Source organism: Moschus berezovskii, chromosome 19 (assembly GCF_049115385.1).
Source record: "Moschus berezovskii isolate FMDL1 chromosome 19, NW_MosBer_1.0, whole genome shotgun sequence".
Taxonomy (NCBI): domain Eukaryota; kingdom Metazoa; phylum Chordata; class Mammalia; order Artiodactyla; family Moschidae; genus Moschus; species Moschus berezovskii.
The window spans coordinates 18,785,500-18,804,710 of record NC_142478.1 but is presented as its reverse complement, the minus strand read 5'-3'; the positions used below and the strand labels follow the sequence as shown (position 1 = coordinate 18,804,710).

Below are 19,211 nucleotides of genomic sequence, written 5' to 3'. Positions count from 1 at the left end.
AAGAGAGAGCTTTTAGGGCTTCCCTGGTGGCTCGGATGGTAAAGAATCTGCCTGCAGTGTGGGATACCTGGGTTCAATCCCTGGATCAGGAAGATTCCCTAGAGAAGGAATTGACAATCCACTCCAGTATTCTTGCCTAGAGAATCCTATGGACAGAGAAGCCTGGCAGGCTACAGTCGACGAGGTCGCAGAGAGTCAGACACAACTGAACGACTAACACACAGTGACAGAGAGCTTTAAAGAACATGTTGGAAATTGCTCAGGATTTAATCTGAGTCTCCGTCGTTTTCCTTAGATTAAATGCATACTGGTTAAAATAATACAACTATATCATTATTTTAAACATTTTTTTAGTTTATACTGAAGAAGAAATGCCAACTCCTGATTTATAGAAAATAAGTCATCAAACCATATTTTCCTCTTATATTTAGTTTTTTAAGTAACCAGAAAACAATGCTTCTGTAGCTTGCTGTATATTTCACATTTAAGTTCTAATATTCCTACCCATTAACTTTTTCTTCTGAGATAAAATCAAAAGTCATATCTTAATAACTGTGAAATGAAAATATTTAATTGTGAAGTCAAATTATCTCCCTAAGAGTGATGATATATTTATCTTTCCTCAAAAATCTCAAGGATGTGACCACTGTTTCTAACAACCTAATGATTTCAACAGAAATAAGCCACAACTGCAGTGTATATAAGAAACTATACGGCAATTTCTCAGTGATTTTCTGAGATCACACCATTAAAATTATGTGTTTCAGCATTTTCAGACTCTGTTCTCTTTATTCAATTTATTATCACTCAAAATTCTATTATCATTTAGGAAAACTGTTTGCATTTACAATTAAAGTCATTTTCTTTAAAGGAAAGATTTAATTTTTAAGAAGCGTGAACTGTCACACTTGACAGAGTGCTTCTTGCTTCAGATCATACCTGGCTTCACAAGCTTCTGGGTAGGTGACTGGAAGAAAGTTGCCAAATTTTAAATGTTAAAGTCACTACTGCATGACCAATACTGAACCAGATTTTAAGTTGGCTATTTTTATAAAAATAAAAATGCCTTTTATAAAATAAAAAAGCTCCTTCTTTCAGAACTTATAAAAGTATATTTCCTCTTCCTAGTCAGGCATGAGGAAACACAACCATTGTAATTGCTGACAAATGGCTGTCTCAAAGTCTACAAGTCACTTGCCACAAGTGCCCCTAGGTTTCTGTCACTTAATTCAGACACAGTGGTCTCTTCAAGCAGAGTAATTTGTTCTTCCTTTTACTCCAACGACAGACAAAGCTTTCACTTCTTTCAGTTACACCCTCATATACTTACCGCTTCAAGGAACACTTATCAAATCAGTTCCTTGGGGTGCAGACATAGTCAATGCCCTGGCACACACACAGCATCAAATGGAAGAGAGGCAATTAGGAACTCTGGAGGTTAAAAACAGATGTGGCTTTGCAAGAGGTAAGTGGAGACTTCAAGGCAAAATTGAAACAGAAGGACTTTGATCTGGTTCACCATGGAGTGGTGCGAGTGGAGGAGACGGTGGTGCGAGTGGCGGAGACAGTGGTGTGAGTGGAGATGATGGTGTGAGTGGAGGAGACGGTGGTGCGAGTGGAGGAGACGGTGGTGCGAGTGGAGGAGACGGTGGTGTGAGTGGAGGAGACGGTGGTGTGAGTGGAGATGATGGTGTGAGTGGAGGAGACGGTGGTGTGAGTGGAGGAGACGGTGGTGCGAGTGGAGGAGACGGTGGTGTGAGTGGAGATGATGGTGTGAGTGGAGATGATGGTGTGAATGGAGGAGACGATGGTGTGTGTGGAGGAGACGGTGGTGTGAGTGGAGGAGACGGTGGTGTGAGTGGAGGAGACAGTGGTGTGAGTGGAGATGATGGTGTGAGTGGAGGAGACGGTGGTGCGAGTGGAGGAGACGGTGGTGTGAGTGGCGGAGACGGTGGTGTGAGTGGAGGAGATGATGGTGTGAGTGGTGAAAGACGAAGCTGGAAAAGAAGCCAGGGTCAGATTGTTGCTGTTTAGTCATTAAGTCATGTCTGACTCTTTTGTGACCCCATGGACTGTAGCCCGCCAGTCTCCTCTTTCCATGGAATTCTCCAGGCAAGAATACTGGAGTGGGTTGCCATTTCCTTCTCTAGGGGATCTTTCCAACCCAGGGATAGAACTTACATCCCCTGCATTGACAATCGGATTTGTTTCCAATGAGATACAAGGGAAGCCCCAGGGTCAGATTCCACATGATAATATTATGCACCTTGGGCTTTCATCTCCAAGCAAGAGGCAGCTATGAAATATTTAAAATAATGAAGTCACAAGATCATATTTGCTGTTTAGAAATATTATTTCAAGCAAGGTGAAAATAACAAGTGATATGAGAGCCAATCTGGAAGATGGAGAGTGATTAAGAGATGTGGCAGTAGAACATTTAAAAGATGTTGGTTCTATGGATTAGGACTATCCTACACCACAAGTGACAATGGAAATTAAAGACTTCCTGAGAAATAAGAAGTGACAGAACTGATTTTTTTGGAAGTGGAAGCAAGGGAAGAAAAGTCATCAAGGTTTTTTGCATTTTGAAGTTGAACATCTGGTGGTGTCTTAAGAAACAGTCCCTAAGAAAAGTTTGTGGATAAGAAGATGAGAGATGGCTGCATACATTGACTTTGAGGTGTGTGGATGACACTATTAACATGGAGCTATCTGCTAAATGGTTATGAACACAAGTCTGAATCTGAAGAGCCATGCCTGGGCTTAGCACAGAGATGGAATATGAAGCCCAATGCCTAAGAATACGTGGGCTCAGGGACCTTCTGTATAGCACAGGGAACTAATTCAATATCTTGTAATACTCTTTAATAGAAAAGAATCTGAAAAAGGATGTGCGTGTGTGTCTGTATGAAGTGAAGTAAAATGAAGTGAAGTGAAAGTAGCGTCCAACTCTTTGTGACCCCAAAGACTATACAGTTCATGGAATTCTCCAGGCTAGAATACTGGAGTGGGTAGCCTTTCCTGTCTCCAGGGGATCTTCCCAACCCAACGATAGGACCCAGGTCTCCCACATTGGAGGCAGATTCTTTACCAGCTGAGCCACAAGGGAAGCCCAAGAATACTGGCGTGGGTAGTCTAGCCCTTCTCCAGGGGATCTTCCTTACCAACTGAGCTCTTGGGGATATATGTCTACACACATATATTTATATAACTGCATCACTTTGTTATACATTCAAAACACTATAAATCAACTGTAGTAAGTAATTTATAAGAACATGTGGGCAATTAGCATCATATGCACAGTGATATAACATTTTCTGAAGGGCATCATGTAGCATCTCTAACACATAACCGCTTCAACTAAGAAATTTCACTTCTAGGAATATTATAAAAAAGAAACAAACTTTCAGAAACATAAGAATAAGGGTGAACCTTGAAAAGATAAAGCATTATAACAAAAAATAGAACAATCTAAATGAACACCAATATCATATTGGTCAGATAATTATGCTACATTTAATCAATAAAACCCTACTTAGCTTTTTAAAAAAATAATGAGATATACGTGTATTGAAATGAAAGGTTGTCAGGACATTTTTGAGTGAAAGAAATACTTGTTTACATGTATTATACAAATAATAATTAATATCTATTAAGCCCTCATTATGTGTCAGGTATCATTATAAATGTTTGGTGTTTATGAAGTCACCACATCTTTAGAACAACCCTATGATGATGGACAGGGAGGCCTGGCGTGCTGTGATTCATGGGGTCGCAAAGAGTTGGATACAACTTAACGAATGAACTGAACTGAACTGATGAGGTATGCAGTACTATTTCTATATTACAAATGAGGAAACTATGGTACAGAGTGGTGAGGTAATTTGACAAATGTCACAATGCCAGTAAGTGCCCAAGCCAGGATTCAAATCCACACATGGAGCAGAGTCTATGAATTATCTGAGATGAAAGCTTCCGCCCTGCCCCAGAATGAAAACCAGAAAAATTAACCTGAGTTATAGGAAAGTCAAGAACATTACATTCTCATGACCTGAGTTAGTAGATCAAGAATCATGATCACTGAAAACTCTGATATTTTTACCTAGAATAAAATGCACAGGGAAAAATACATTAAGCTGTTCAAATTGGTTTACTCGGGGGAAGGAAAATGGAAAAGGCAAACTTTTTAAAACCTTCTTCATTCTCTGAATTTGTGTGCGACAAGCAAATATTATTTTTGTATAATTAAAAAGAGAATGAAGCAGGAGAAAAAGTGCATTCCAAATTCATTTCAGATCATATATGCTGTGCTGAATCGCTCAGTCGTGTCTGACTCTTTGCAGCCTCATGGACTGTGGCCTGTCAGGTTTCTCTGTCCATGGGGATTCTCCAGGCAAGAACAGTGGAGTTAGTTGCCATGCCCTGTTCCAGGGGATGTTCCCGACCTGGGCATTGAACCGAGGTCTCCCACATTGCAGGCTGATTCTTTACCATCTGAGCCACCATAGCAAAAATCCCTTTGTTCCCTTGTATTACATTTAGTTCAGTGCTTTGCAAACGTCATCATTTAGTTTCTAGTATATGGCCAAGCCTCAGCAGGGCTATTTAATTGTTTTATTCTTTCCTGACTTCACCCTACAGATGTGCAAGACCTAGAACCCACGTATATTTGAAGATTTGTTGTGTACAGGGGGTTGCATATAGAAAAGCATACACTGATTGAGAAAAGCCGAGTACACAGTTTTGCCAGATCTAGTGTTGTATTTGTCAAATATAAACAACCTTGAAAGCTGAGAGTGGTCAAGGAGAAACTGATTCACTGGAAGAAGTAAATAAACCTCCAAGGAATCAAGTTATAATCAACATAAAAATTAAATTCCTATCTCCTTGAAGATGATGTTGTGTCAACTACCAGAGTTCAAAAGAAAAAAAGGATGGATAAGGCTTTTATTCACACTTCTTATTTCTATAGGGGCTGTATGATTTTATTATATTTTAAAATTGTATTTATTTTTTTGATGTTATAAATTGTTTTTTCCAAAAGGGAAAAATGTATTTAAAAGTGAACAGGAGATGAATTTTAGCTGTAACCTGTAAGACTGATCTTACTAAATGGAATACGTTTGTTGTACTGGGCATGACTTCCAAAATCCAAAAACACATAAGGATTATTAAATTAAGAAGACTCAATTAATATACTTTGAAGAATTGGTCATTTTAAGCCAGTTTGAACTTCTCAATTTATAATAGAAAAGACACAAAGATATAGATTACACATAGAAAAATAAATTGGATGAGACTGTACCAATATGCTCCCAATAACTATCCTGTTGAGGACAAAGATTATGGGTGATTTTAACTTCCTTCTTTTGACTTTTCTACATTTGCCAATAAACATATTTAAAAAATTGGAAAATTGTCAATAGCAAGCAATATATTAAAAATATGTATCAGTAAAATATCAAAATATTTCTATTTAAAAGATATATGACATGATATATGGATTTATACAGAGTTATGATGTGAGTCTTTAAACTACTTTGCCAGTGAGTAACAAGATGAACTTCTGAAAGAAATCCAGAGACTAAGGTAGACCAAGGTCCGTCTAGTCAAGGCTATGGTTTTTCCCATGGTCATGTATGGACGTGAGAGTTGGACTGTGAAGAAAACTGATAGCCAAAGAATTGATGCTTTTGAACTGTGGTGTTGGAGAAGACTCCCTTGGACTGCAAGGAGATCCAATCAGTCCATTCTAAAGGAGATCAATCCTGGGTGTTCATTGGAGGGACTGAGGCTAAAGCTGAAACTGCAATACTTTGGCCACCTCATGCGACGAGTTGACTCACTGGAAAAGACTCTGATGCTGGGAAAGGTTGGGGGAGGGAGGAGACGGGACGACAGAGAATGAGATGGCTGGATGGCATCACCGACTCTGTGGACATGAGTTTGAGTGAACTCCAGGAGTTGGTGATGGACAGGGAGGCCTGATGTGCTGTGATTCATGGGGTCGCAGAGAGTCAGACATGACTGAGCGACTGAACTGAACTGAAGGTAGAGATAGAGAAAGCTCCAAGTAGGGAGGAAATTGGCTCTCAAAATTAAACATGGATGCAGTCTTACTGCTTTCAATGAATACATTTGAATCAGTCATTCCCTTTCATAAAAAGAAATAAGAATATTGTTTCAAGCATGAAAGTAAAGATTTTGAAAATAAGTATCTTTGTAACTGCTGCCTAGTCTGTTTGTATGTTACTGGAGAAAGTACATAAAAAGAAGAGCTGAAAAACCCTGACTCCTTTGCTTAGACATCTCAGCTTTATACCACTAATGAAAAATGTTAATTTATGTTTTAACTCCTATTAAGTAGTGGTTAGCAATTCTATCCTGAAGAATACATTTCAAAGCTAGTGGTATGATTTTGAATTCAATTCTCCCATTTCTGGTTTACTGGATGTTACAATCTAGGCTACAAAGAACTTCTTTCCTTAATGTGATATTTCTCCTTTTAACCCAAGAAACCTCCATTTTATAATAGAGAACTAGGAAATTCTACTGATTTCTCTTCCAATAATAAGGAAAATTTATCTCATAAAAGGTAAGGCTGGTTTGTTTAACCTCATATTGTTTTACTTTCCTTCAGAAAATTTCTCCAAATTCTAGTATAGACTCAAGTGTTATAGACTCAAAAACAGGCTAGAACATTTCTATCGGTAAAATTTTACTGTACTTTGCTTTTGACTTTCCCAAATAATTTCTTTCTCTCTTCTATTAGAAATTATGGGGCTGTCAGTGCTGATAATCAACATTATCAACAGATTGAGGGAGCGCATTGAGGGGCTAAGGGTAGTGGAGGGAAAGACATGGTAGATACTCAGGGCAGGCATTTGATGCTAAGATCTCTTGCAGGGAGTTAGCTGCGAGTTTGTCCTTAACGAACAGGTAGATCGCAGGGAATTAATATTCTTGAGAAGTGAACACTGCCTGTCATTGGCTTTTCTTCTTCTTTACAAAGGCTCTTGGTTTTCATGAGGTGCCTTTTTATCTTAATGAAAGGGCTATGCCTTTAGATCATGATCCTACTCAGTGAAAGTTCTGGCTGAATCTGAGGTTCCAGCTGAATTTGGAAATGATCAAAGCAGGAAGAATATCTGTTGTCATGGTAATTTTCCCTTTCTTTTAAGTAATACTGGAACTAAAGAATTGATTCATATTTTGAGAGAGGAATCTATAAGCTTCTAAATAGAGTCTAGGTAAATCACTGAATCCAAGAACATGTAAGTGTTTGATGAACAAATGAATACATGGATTACAAACATTGCGATTTTGGTCTTTTAAGGTAATAGATATATACACACACACATGCATATACATATATTATCTGCATATACATATATTATCTACATATACATGTGTGTATATATGTGTATACATACATTACTAAAAAGACCAAAATTAAGATTTTTGTAAAAAGAATATAAATTTATACACACCTGTATGTAGATAACTTTGTTGTACACCTGAAGCTAATACAACATTGTAAGTACACTATATTTTAATAAGATTTTTTAATGGTTAATGGTAAATTTTGTATGTTACCAATATTTTATTACAACAAAAACCTTAAAAAACAAACAAACCCACCAAAAACCAATAGATGAGTAATTAGCATTTTGGTTCTTAAAAAGTCTCATCTCTAAAGCATGAAAAGCTCTATATGTTTGGTTTTATTCATTCACGTTATTCAGGCCCAAGCTTTCCCAGATCAGAATTCTTACTGCTTTATCCCCATCTTTGGTTCCATTTTGTAACAATTTAATGAGTGAGGGATTCTTTAAAGAAAAATTTCCATGTAACAAGATGTATTGCTTTTTTTCTGTATTGCAACAAATATTTCTTTGCATAGATTTTCTTTCCTCCTGATAGAGACTAATTGAGGTTCTATACATTTTTCAGGTTTAACTCACCTGTGCCACTATTCCTGTTTCTAGCCTCCACACCACTGTCTTCTCCCAGCACTATTCACTTACATCTGTATCAATGGTTCTCAACCCTAGACACATATCAGTCTCACCCAGGAAGCTTTTAAAACTTAACAATGCCTGGGCTCCATTCCCAGGACTGACTTAATATGACTAGGTTAATATCCCAGCATAGATAGAATATTTTAAAGCTCCAAAGGTGATTCTAATCTGCAGCCAAGGTTGAGCACCCCCTTGCTCTATATAATACTGACCTTATTGCATTATGATTATTTGTGAAATTTTATCTCCCACTGCAGTTTTTGGCACTTTAAATCGGACTCATGTAAATTCCAATGCCTGTTGAGTTTGATCTATGGAATCTACTCTGTGGAACACGCCAGAAGATCTAAAATTCAAGAAGATGTCATCTCTCAGTTAAGGAAATCACAAACTGTTATAAAAGTACTGGACTAAACAAACCTAGCACACCATAACTGTGACCTACGAAACTATATGGGAAGTAAAAATAAAACATTAGGATAGAGTCAGATCAACTTGAGAAATCAGGAAGACATGATGGAGATAGGGGAGTCAGGATGGACCATGTGTAGAATTTCGAATAGGATTATGTATATGATTCTCATACAGAGAAATGAAAAATAGCGGGGAGATAAAAACAGTAATTTTAAAGTGAAATCCATTAAGAAAATAGTTTCTGTCCCATAAAGAAACAACTTCAAGAGAAGGAGGAAATGAGTGTAGAAAGTCAGTGGGGTGAAATCATGGAGGTTTTGTTTGCTCAATGAATGAGCTTGGATTCCTTGATGGTTTCTGAACAGGGACTAATGTACTGGGACATTTGTGCTTTAAAAAAAAAAAAAATCAATCTTCCTAATTAATAATCTTGTAGTCTTGAAAATACTTTTTATGTGATCTGAATTACATTATATGAGTACGATAAGCAAGGCTTTCTTATGTTAAAATGCTTTTCATTATGTGGTCAATGTATTCATCAAAAAATAGATCATGAAGGAACAGACACATAAATTACTTCTGTTCCTAGATGATAGTATTTCATTGGCTTAGCTGAGAAAAATAAATGAAGGGGAAGTCAGAACAATAGCTGTGGTGGGTCTCCTAAAAACATCTAAAAGTCGCAGCTATCTTTTTGGGGGGCGGGGAAAGGGTTATCAAAAGAAAGAAAAGGTGAAGAAAAGTTCTTTCACTTAATGTTATCTTCTGTTCTGCCAAATCTAAATAAGGTCTCATATCATATAGTCATATGTATTTCTATATCACTGTTTGTGGCTGAAAAATGCAATATTTGTTGCTGAAAAGGCCTGCAGAAAATTATTTAATTACTGTGATAACACTTTAGGCTTGACATGTTTGCTCAGGTCATAGCTCAATTTGATGAAGAGGCTGATACTATACTCATCTGGGTATTGCCTCAACAAGCTACATTTGTCCCATACCACTATGCTATAGAGAGTATTTTTAAGATCTAGGCTAAGCTATTGTTTTAATTGTATCAATAAAGCAATGGGATAAATAGCACATATGAAAAACCTAAAGCAAATCAACATTTACAAGCATTGGACTCACTTTTTTGCTTTAAATTTGATCTTAGAGCTCCATGTGTTTGTGTATGTCTGTTTGTGAATGTGTGTGTGTGTTTATATATACATAAACATCCCAACAAGAAGTGAATAACACTGGAGAATTCAGATACTCATGCAGATATTTAAAGCTCAAAATATCAGAGTTTAAATATACAACTTAACATTTGTCTTTGCCCGTAGCATATAGTGATATTTTATGAAATTATATGGTTAGATTCCATGTTTCACATACACGTACTTTATATGCTCAAGTAAATTCTATGTACTCTGTGGACATTTTCAATCTTCTAACTGTATTATGCACTTTAAAATTTGATTGCAAAAAACAGTGAATTCTCAAGATAGATGCTTCTAGTTCCAGACAAGATGGAATAAACACAATCTATTTTATTTTTCCCTCTAATCACCAAAAACAAAACAAAATATATAACTCATTTATCAGAAGACACCAAGAGGTGGAGAAAAGAAAACAGATTGGCTAGGAGTCTCAGGACTTAAGGAATGACATCATAATGATTTCCAAGTTTGCTTGCTTTTTTGTCCTTCTTTGCCTCCTAAACATTTCACCTAAACATTTGGGTACAAGGGAAGCCCTCAGTGAAGCAAAAGGTCAAATAAATAGCACCCAAGAAAAGTCAAAGGACTAATAAAAGGGTAGCCCAACAGAACAGTAAGCTTTTAACCATAAATGCCTGAGGGTGAATATCACAAACATAATATACCGCTCCACTCAAAGGATGGTGCAGCAAGGGGATAGTGGGAAATATCCCTGCCCAGTAAAGCCCTCAGGCATAAACCTGTATTCCACTCTTCTCATTTCAGTAAAGGGATGGCATCCCCTTCCCCATGGAGTCTGTCACTTAACTGGCATCCAACCTCCATGAATTAGATAAGAGGTGACCCTCCTCTCAGAGCCCCTAGCTGGAACTCTGATGTCCACTCCCTGTTCCAACAGTAATGCAACGGAACCAATTGCTGCAGCAGAAGGGTTTGGGGGAAGAGTGTGACTATTAGGGGATAACACTAGGAAGTTACTATGTGATAATGGGACAGTTATTTATGATGACTATGGTGATGGTTAGTCCAATTTACATCTGTGATGCAACCTCAAAGAACTATATTCCCTACCCACCGAAAAACCAAAACCAAAATCAAAAACAAAAACTGGAAAAATCTTAATAAGAACACTAGCTGATTTAATAGTATTGTACCAGTAGAAAGAGAAAGACATATTAATATGTATGCACAGACAAATATATATATACACATTGCTAGCTTGTACATTTATATAACAGTACACCGATTATACAATTCTAACTTATTTTAAATGCTTTCTTCCTGAACATCTGGACAGTGAATAACAAATACGTTATGTGATAAAGCTTTTTAAAAATGGTTTTAGTTTTGCCACTGAGATTATTTAATACTATTACTAAACCAACTGTGACTAAAGAATAACTATTTCCCCCAAACTTTCAAAATTGGAGCTTTTTTTTTTTTTGGCTGGCTGTGCACCTTGTGGCATCTTTGTTTCATGGCCAAGGATTGAACATGTGCGCCGCCATGGTGGAAGCTCAGAGTCCTAACCACTCGACCACCAGGAATTCCCAAAACATGAGCTCTTAATTCAAGAAGAGTAATTACTTGAAAGGGAAAAGAAAGTTCCCCTTCACACTTGGATAACACTCTTTAAAACTTACATGAGTATGGTCATAACCAGAGTCTATAACAGGGTAAACTTGGTTGGTACATGTGGGGATAAACTACAGTACTAATGTAATATTTTAAAGTAGCTAAGAACAAAACAGAAGGTTGAGAAAGTAAATTAAAATTATAAATAACAGTGACAATACTTTGGTTTTTGTGTCTTCTTTTCCGTAAGGGATAGAAAGTTTTCTCTTTTAACTTCGTCACTTAAGTAATAGAGTTCTGTATGGATGGCTCTTTTTTTAATGGAATAATTAAATAATAGGGCAGTTAAATGCCTTGCCTCAGGCCACAGTGGAAATCACTAGTAGGGTCAGAGTCATAAATTAGGACTCATGCTCTCCATTAAGTGTCTTTGCCTTCACAGAAAATTAGAATACGCTTTCAGCTAAATATCTGTCTGAACATCATTCCACTGAGCTACAATAATTGATACTAGAATACTATTTATTAGTAGGATGGCTTCCAGAAAAATTTTCTGCTTGCATAGTTCTACTCTATTAGTAATATGCTTAGTCATCTCAGTCATTTCATTTATTCTAATTTCTGTTCAAGTTTTTTGTTTTTGAAATTCAACAACTCTAAGTTCCTGAATGGCATGGTTGGAGATGTCAAGAACTATTCATTGTGATGGATCAAGCTTATTTATCCTAACTTGGTATACAAAAAGCCTTCCCCAAAGGGAAGATAATATCATGAATGCATTCTGTTGTCACTTACTTTCTTCTTTCCGCTTCAAATCTATGCAGGAGTTTCCGAAGACCACCATTCTTAAATCCCTGAAAATGGGCAGCTGGGGCTCCCACGGTGATGACGTCGTAGAGAGCATCTGTAACAAGAATGGACACGGAGATGAACACTTTGCAAACATTTATCTCCAGCATGCTGTTTGCATTGAAGCATTCACACTGTGGGAAGTGTGAGGAATTATTCTGTTTAATTTTTCAGGAATAACAATGAACTCACATCTCAAGGGGGCAAGACGAGCTAATCAATCTTTCTAAAAGCCACCTGTGCACCTAAACAAGTTATAATATCTGCTTGATTTATGACTACATCTTAATTATATACTACTGTGTAGAACAGTATGTTCTCTCATTCTTCTATATACTTACTGAGATAACACATTAATTGGTCTTTTGTGTATTTTACTTCACTGTGTTTTGCATCATTTAATTTGCAATCATATTGAAATTCAACAATAATGAACAATCTTTCAACCAAAAAGAGCCAAAATATTACGGTACTATGACTCAAGGACGAAGCAGTACTATTGCCTTTAAAAAAATCTATACACCACAGTTTTTTGCCTATGTATACTACATCACACAATTTTGAATGCATGCAATTGAATTTCGCAATTTCCTTAGGTGGCATAGAAAGAATACACAAAATGTCTTGATCTATTTTCCAGTGAGATACTTTGTTTTTTTAATAATAAAAAACCCATACATTTAAATTGAAACTCAATCCTTTGATCTTGAAAGCCATCAAGTTTGATACATATTAAGTTTACCACTTCAAAACATGCCATCATCTTACGAAAAGTATCCCTATAAGAAGAAAGACGAAGTGAATGCCCTCTTGTTAAACCACATTTTATTTGAGAAATCTAATTTCATAGTAGATCCTTTTCAAATTGATTTTGATATTGACACCTTGGTTGTTTTCCCAATCTCATTTACAGGGAAAACATAAATTATTTTATTAGCTTCGGGTAAATACCATGACTCTTTCATAGTGGTTCAAGCCAAATACACCTGAAACAGTAATTCTTTAAAATAAAATAGGTCCTGAAGTGAAAAGACTTCAGCTGCATTCAGAGAACTCAAGGTCACAAAAAAAAACCCAGAAGTACAACCCAAACTAAACAGCCATTAAGGCAGGTACTGAACAGTCACTTAATGGACTGCTGAAGTGCTGGTTTTTCCCGTGGTCATGTATGGATGTGAGAGTTGGACTGTGAAGAAAGCTGATCGCTGAAGAATTGATGCTTTTGAACTGTGGTGCTGGAGAAGACTCTTGAAAGTCCCTTGGTCTGCAAGGAGATCCAACCAGTCCATTCTAAAGGAGATCAATCCTGGGTGTTCATTGGAAGGACTGATGCTAAAGCTGAAACTCCAATACTTTGGCCACCTCATGTGACGAGTTGACTCACTGGAAAAGACTCTGATGCTGGGAAAGGTTGGGGGCGGGAGGAGAAGAGGACGACAGAGAATGAGATGGCTGGATGGCATCACCGACTCAATGGACATGAATTTGAGTGAACTCCAGGAGTTGGTGACGGACAGGGAGGCCTGGCGTGCTGTGATTCATGGGGTCACAGAGAGTCGGACACGACTGAGCGACTGAACTGAATGAACTAAAAAGTCCTGCTAAGTCGCTTCAGTCGTGTCCAACTCTGTGAGACTATGTACTGCAGCCCACCAAGCTCCTCTGTCCATGGGATGCTCATGGCAAGAATACTGGAGTGGGTTGCCGTGCCCTCCTTCAGGGATCAAACCCACATCTCTTTCGTCTCCTGCATTGGCAGGTGAGTTCTTCACCACGAGCACCACACCTGGGAAGCCATCTTTTCTTAAACTAGCAACATATTAGATTTGTGTGAAATTTAAGATTTCTTAGTCCAGAGGATTTTAACCTAAGATCTAAGAAAAGGTGTCCACGAACAGACGTTAACTGTCTTAGTCACTCTGTTCCCCTTCATGGAATGGGGTATCACAGCTTTCTCAAGTGATCACGGGATCAACTCGAAACCGCCAACACTAAATTCTAGTCCACTTTCACTTATCTGATGAGAAACTTGAGGACCTTGAGTGGTTGTCTGCTTCATCTAAAGTCTTAAAGACCTTATACCCAGGGACTTCTGACTTCTAACCCAGGAATGGAGAGTGAGGAGTTTAAGTTACTGACTGGACTCTAAGTCTGTGGCTCCATATAACAGCTCTGCTAGGTACAGATTGTGCAACATTGGGAAAAGTACACAATCTGTCTATGTCATGGTTCTTCTGCTAGAAAACGGAGTGGGAAGTACTTACAAGAAGTTAGCATTCAGTAAGTACTACCTATGATTATTTTCCCTATAGAAAGAAATCCTATCAATTAAGCATAGAAGGCTGATATTTAACTTTTGCTATTTCTCTAAAAAAAATAAATATTTTAGTCTGAAAGGAAAGTGATAGTGAGGCCCAGTCATCTGAATAAGATGTTTGTGCATCAATTTAAACTACCCATGTGTGGCAAGGGCGGGGCACGATGCTGCAATGAATTACACTAAATTTCTGCTAAAAGCTGGGTGATCAGCAATAGCAGCAATATACCAAAGTGGTTAAAAACATGTGGTTAACTCCACACGTCCGATCAAGCACAAACTAAACACATTCCAAACTCAACTTTCCAAAAGAGACGTCTATGATTTTTATTAGATCCAATAAAACTTGTGGCTTCTTCACCACCACCACCACCACCCAACAAGAAGAGGAAGGATGAGGAAAGTCAATTATCTGAGGGAACAGAGAAGTTTTTGTTTTGTTTTTTGTTTTTTAACAGAGAAGTTTTAATTGATGGAGATTAACCTGTGGAAAATTCTTAAAGAGATGGGAATACAGGAACCCCTGACCTGCCTCCTGCAAGAAGCAACAGTTAGAACCAGACATGGAACAACAGACTGTTTCCAAATTGGGAAAGGAGTACATCAAGGCTGTATATTGTCACCCAGATTTTTTAACTTATATGCAGAGTATATTATGCAAAATACTGGGCTGGATGAAACACAAGCTGGAATCAAGATTACAGGGAGAAATGTCAGTAACCTCAGATATGCAAATGATACCATCCTTATGGCAGAAAGCGAAGAGAACTAAAGAGACTCTTGATGAAGGTGAAAGAGAGTGAAAAAGCTGACTTAAACTCAACATTCAAAAAAATTAAATCATGGCATCTGGTCCCATCAGTTCAGTTCAGTTCAGTTCAGTCGCTCAGTCGTGTCCGACTCTTTGCGACCCTATGAATCACAGCATGCCAGGCCTCCCTGTCCATCACCAACTCCTGGAGTTCACTCAAACTCACATCCATCGAGTCAGTGATGCCATCCAGCCATCTCATTCTCTGTTGTCCCTTTCTCCTCCTGCCCCCAATCCCTCCCAGCATCAGAGTCTTTTCCAGTGAGTCAACTCTTCACACGAGATGGCCAAAGTATTGGAGTTTCACATCACTTCATGGCAAACAGATGGGGAAACAATGGAAACAGTGACAGACTTTATTTTCTTGAGTTTCAAAATCACTGTAGATTGTGACTGCAGCCATGAAATTAAAAGGCACTTGCTCCTTGGAAGAAAAGTTATGACAAGCCTAGACAGCATATTAAAAATCAGAGACATTATTTTGCTGACAAAGGTCTGTCTAATAAAGTGAAAGTGAAGTCGCTCAGTTGTGTCCAACTCTTTGTAACCCCATGGACTGTAGCCTACCAGGCTCCTCCATCTATGGGATTTTCCAAGCAAGAATACTGGAGTGGGTTGCCATTTCCTTTTCCAGGAGATCTTCCTGACCTAGGGATTGAACCTGGATCTCCTACATTGTAGGCAGACACCTTACCATCTGAGCCACCAGGAAAGTAAAAGTAAAAGCTATGTCTAGTAAAAGATATGGCTTTTCCAATAGTCATGTACAGATGTGAGAGGTGGATCATAAAGAAGGCTGAGAATCAAAGAATTGATGCTTCTGAACTGTGGTGCTGGAGAATTCTTTTGAGAGTCCCATGGACTGCAAGGAGATCCAACCAGTCCATCCTAAAGGAGATCAGTCCTGAATATTCATTGGAAGGACTGATGCTGAAGCTGAAGCTCCAATACTTCGGCCACCTGACATGAACAGCTGCCCCATTAGAAAATACCCTGATGCTGGGAAAGATTTGAAGGCAGGAGAAGGGGATGACAGGGGATTAGGTGGTTGGATGGCATCACTGACTCAATGGACATGACTCTGAGCAAGCTCTGTGAAGGACAGGGAACCCTGGTGTGCTGCAGTCTGTAGGGTCACAAAGTGTCAGACACAAGTGAGCAACTGAACAACAACAACAAAACTGTATTACTTTTGCAAAATTTGCAAAACTATTTGTGACCGCAAACACGTTGCTAAGGCCCCTTTTAGGGTCTTTTAAAGAAGCCCATGCAGATGAAAAGACTTGAACCTAAGCTTTGTTAGCTTCATGGAGAATCTGTCCCTTCAATTTATCCATAGTTTCAGACATCCTCTGAAGCTACTTTCTAGGAACAGAAACTGTCTCTTTATTCATCCATCTCACTAAAATGTCGGGAATCCTAGTCATCTATACAGGAACTAAGATACTTTGAAAGAGTAGATAAAGGAAGAGAACCAAGTGTCTCAAATACTCTCCACTCAAAAAAGAGCCAATTATTTATCTTTAAATCTAAATGAAGAAACTAGCATTCTTTAAAATTCATCTATAGTTAAGAACCTTCAAAGTTATGAACAAGCTTTTTCATATCCAAAACTCCGACTTTTACCTTTTTCTATTCTATTTTGTATTTATGAACTCATCTCTTTTAGGGTTTTAACACTATATTTTACAGAAGCCTATAAAATCTCCATCTCTGGCTAGATCTGACTTCTTCTACACTAAATTATCCAGTTCCTAACTTGTCTTATGAACATCTCTCAGTGTCAGCCAGCTATTAAGCTTAACTTGTTCTGGCTTAAAAAAAAAAAACAAAAACCAACTCTTAGAAAATATGTATTTTACATATTCAGATTTTATAAAGCTAAATTATTACAAAACATATTAGTGATAAACTGATACAGCCACTATGGAGAACAGTAGGGAGATGCCTTTCAAAACTAAAAATAGAACTACTCTGTGATCCTGCAATCCCACTACTGGGCATATACCCAGAGAAAACCATAATTTCAGAAGATACATGCACCCCAGTGTTCACTGCAGCACTGCTTGCAACAGCTATGAGAGGGAAGCAACCTCAATGGAGGAATGGATAAAGAAAATCTGGTACACACATACAAAGAAATATTACGCAGCCATAAAAGGAACAAAATTGGGTCATTTGAAGTGACACGGAAGGACCTAGAGAGTGTCATACAGAGTGAAGTAAGTCAGAAAGAGAAACACAAATACTGCATATTAATGCATCTATGTGGAATTGAGATAAACGGTACAGATGATTTTATTTGCAAACCAGATAGAGACACAGACATAGAAGACAAGTGTACAGACACAGGGGAAAGGGGAGGGATGGGATGAATTTTGAGATTGGGATTGATATACACAATATTGATAGTATGTATAGATGCTACAGTATGGATGACTAATGAGAACCTACTGTATGGCTCAGGGAACTCTACTCATTGCTCTGTGGTGACCTAAACAGGAAGGAAATCCAAAGAAGAGGAGGTAGACATGTATATATAAAAGGATGCACTTCATCATAGAAACTAACACAACATTGTAAAGCAACTATACTCCAATAAATTTTAATTTAAAAATAAAATTGAAAAATGTTATATATGCTAAAATGCTCACTGAAGTTGGCTATTCATTCTATTCAACAACATATTTTAAATATATCCTAGGAGCAGTTTTATTCCTTTAAATTTAGTTAGAATTAACTGCAACTGATCGGTTTTCTCTAGGAGAAATTACATATACAAAAAAAGAATCAATCAAAACATTAAAATTCTAAGATAATCTGATCAGTGATATTTGTCTCATTTTAAGATGTTCCTTATTTTATCCTCCTTATATTATCTTTTGTGATATGAATAGCCCTTAACTTTCAGGTTTTTGGTACTGAGACAGTTATAAAAAAAAGGCATTTTATTTTATAGGAAAAAAGTTTCCATTTTATATGAAAAAAGTTAAACTTTTATAGGAAAGATATATAAATGTTATAAAATCTTATTCTCTTTTTTAAAAAATAATATGCATATTTTCTTTGATATTTTATATTTCAAAAATTCCTTGGCTTTAGGAAAATGGCATTTCATGCACCTTATGAGGAAAGTGGAGTTCAATCTGTTGAGTCTCCTTAAGCTAAAGATACTAGGTTGCTTGAAATCTATTAGTAGGGGCTGCCTTATAGCCTTTTAAAAGCCACTTATTAAAAAAATGAAATTAATAAGTCCATTTTTTCCCAGAAGATCTCTTTCAAATTCCTACAACTATAAAAATAGTGCTGATGAAAAAATATATATATATAGACCTGCTGATCTCATTTCAAGGAACAATTTAAACATAAACCCTGACTTTAAAATGGCCCACAAAATGAACTGGATATGAATCACAAGACAATAGGGAATTTTAAGGGAAATCTGTTTCAAAATAGTCTGAGCATGTTGGCATCACCATTAAATATATCTACAAGATAATTGTGCTTCATTGATAAGGTGATATACCCAGGCTCTTGAGATACAGAAACCAGGGAGCTCTTAATAGCTCCTCCTGTGTAGAGATTAGAAGAGTAAGGGGCAGAAAAGTCAGCTAACTCATCCATATTAAACAGTAAATCCAGGCCGATCTTGCACCTGATTCCAACTACAGCTTTACAGTATAATATAGTAGTTTCTTTCTTTTTTCTTTTCTTTCTCTTTTCCCTTCATGTCTTCCCTCCTTTCTTTCTTTTCTTCCTTCCTTCCTTTCTTTTCTATGTACTATATACTATTACATATGTATAACATATAAAATAACTTAAACAAAGAATATCACAACAATCCATAATGCATAATATTCACAACTATTTTTCTATGAAAGGAAAATATACTGAAGAGGGAAACTGTCTTCTTCATTTCAGGGATTTGTGCTATTGTAGTCAAAGCTGTTGCCTAGAAAATCCCATGGACGGAGGAGCCTGGTAGGCTGCAGTCCGTGGGGTCGCTAACGGTCGGACAC

The 19,211-nt window shown here is 37.4% G+C and overlaps 1 protein-coding gene across 5 annotated transcripts in view; it reads right to left on the bottom strand.

Moving 5' to 3' along the window:
• Positions 1-19,211, bottom strand: part of INPP4B (inositol polyphosphate-4-phosphatase type II B) — an 894,316-nt gene that overhangs the window by 169,971 nt on the left and 705,134 nt on the right. For all 5 annotated transcript variants that reach the window (XM_088828009.1, XM_055404679.2, XM_055404683.2 and 2 more), the window contains one exon: positions 12,011-12,119. In XM_088828009.1, coding sequence (XP_088684135.1) covers positions 12,011-12,119 — 109 coding nt within the window. The remainder of the gene's footprint in view (positions 1-12,010; positions 12,120-19,211) is intronic.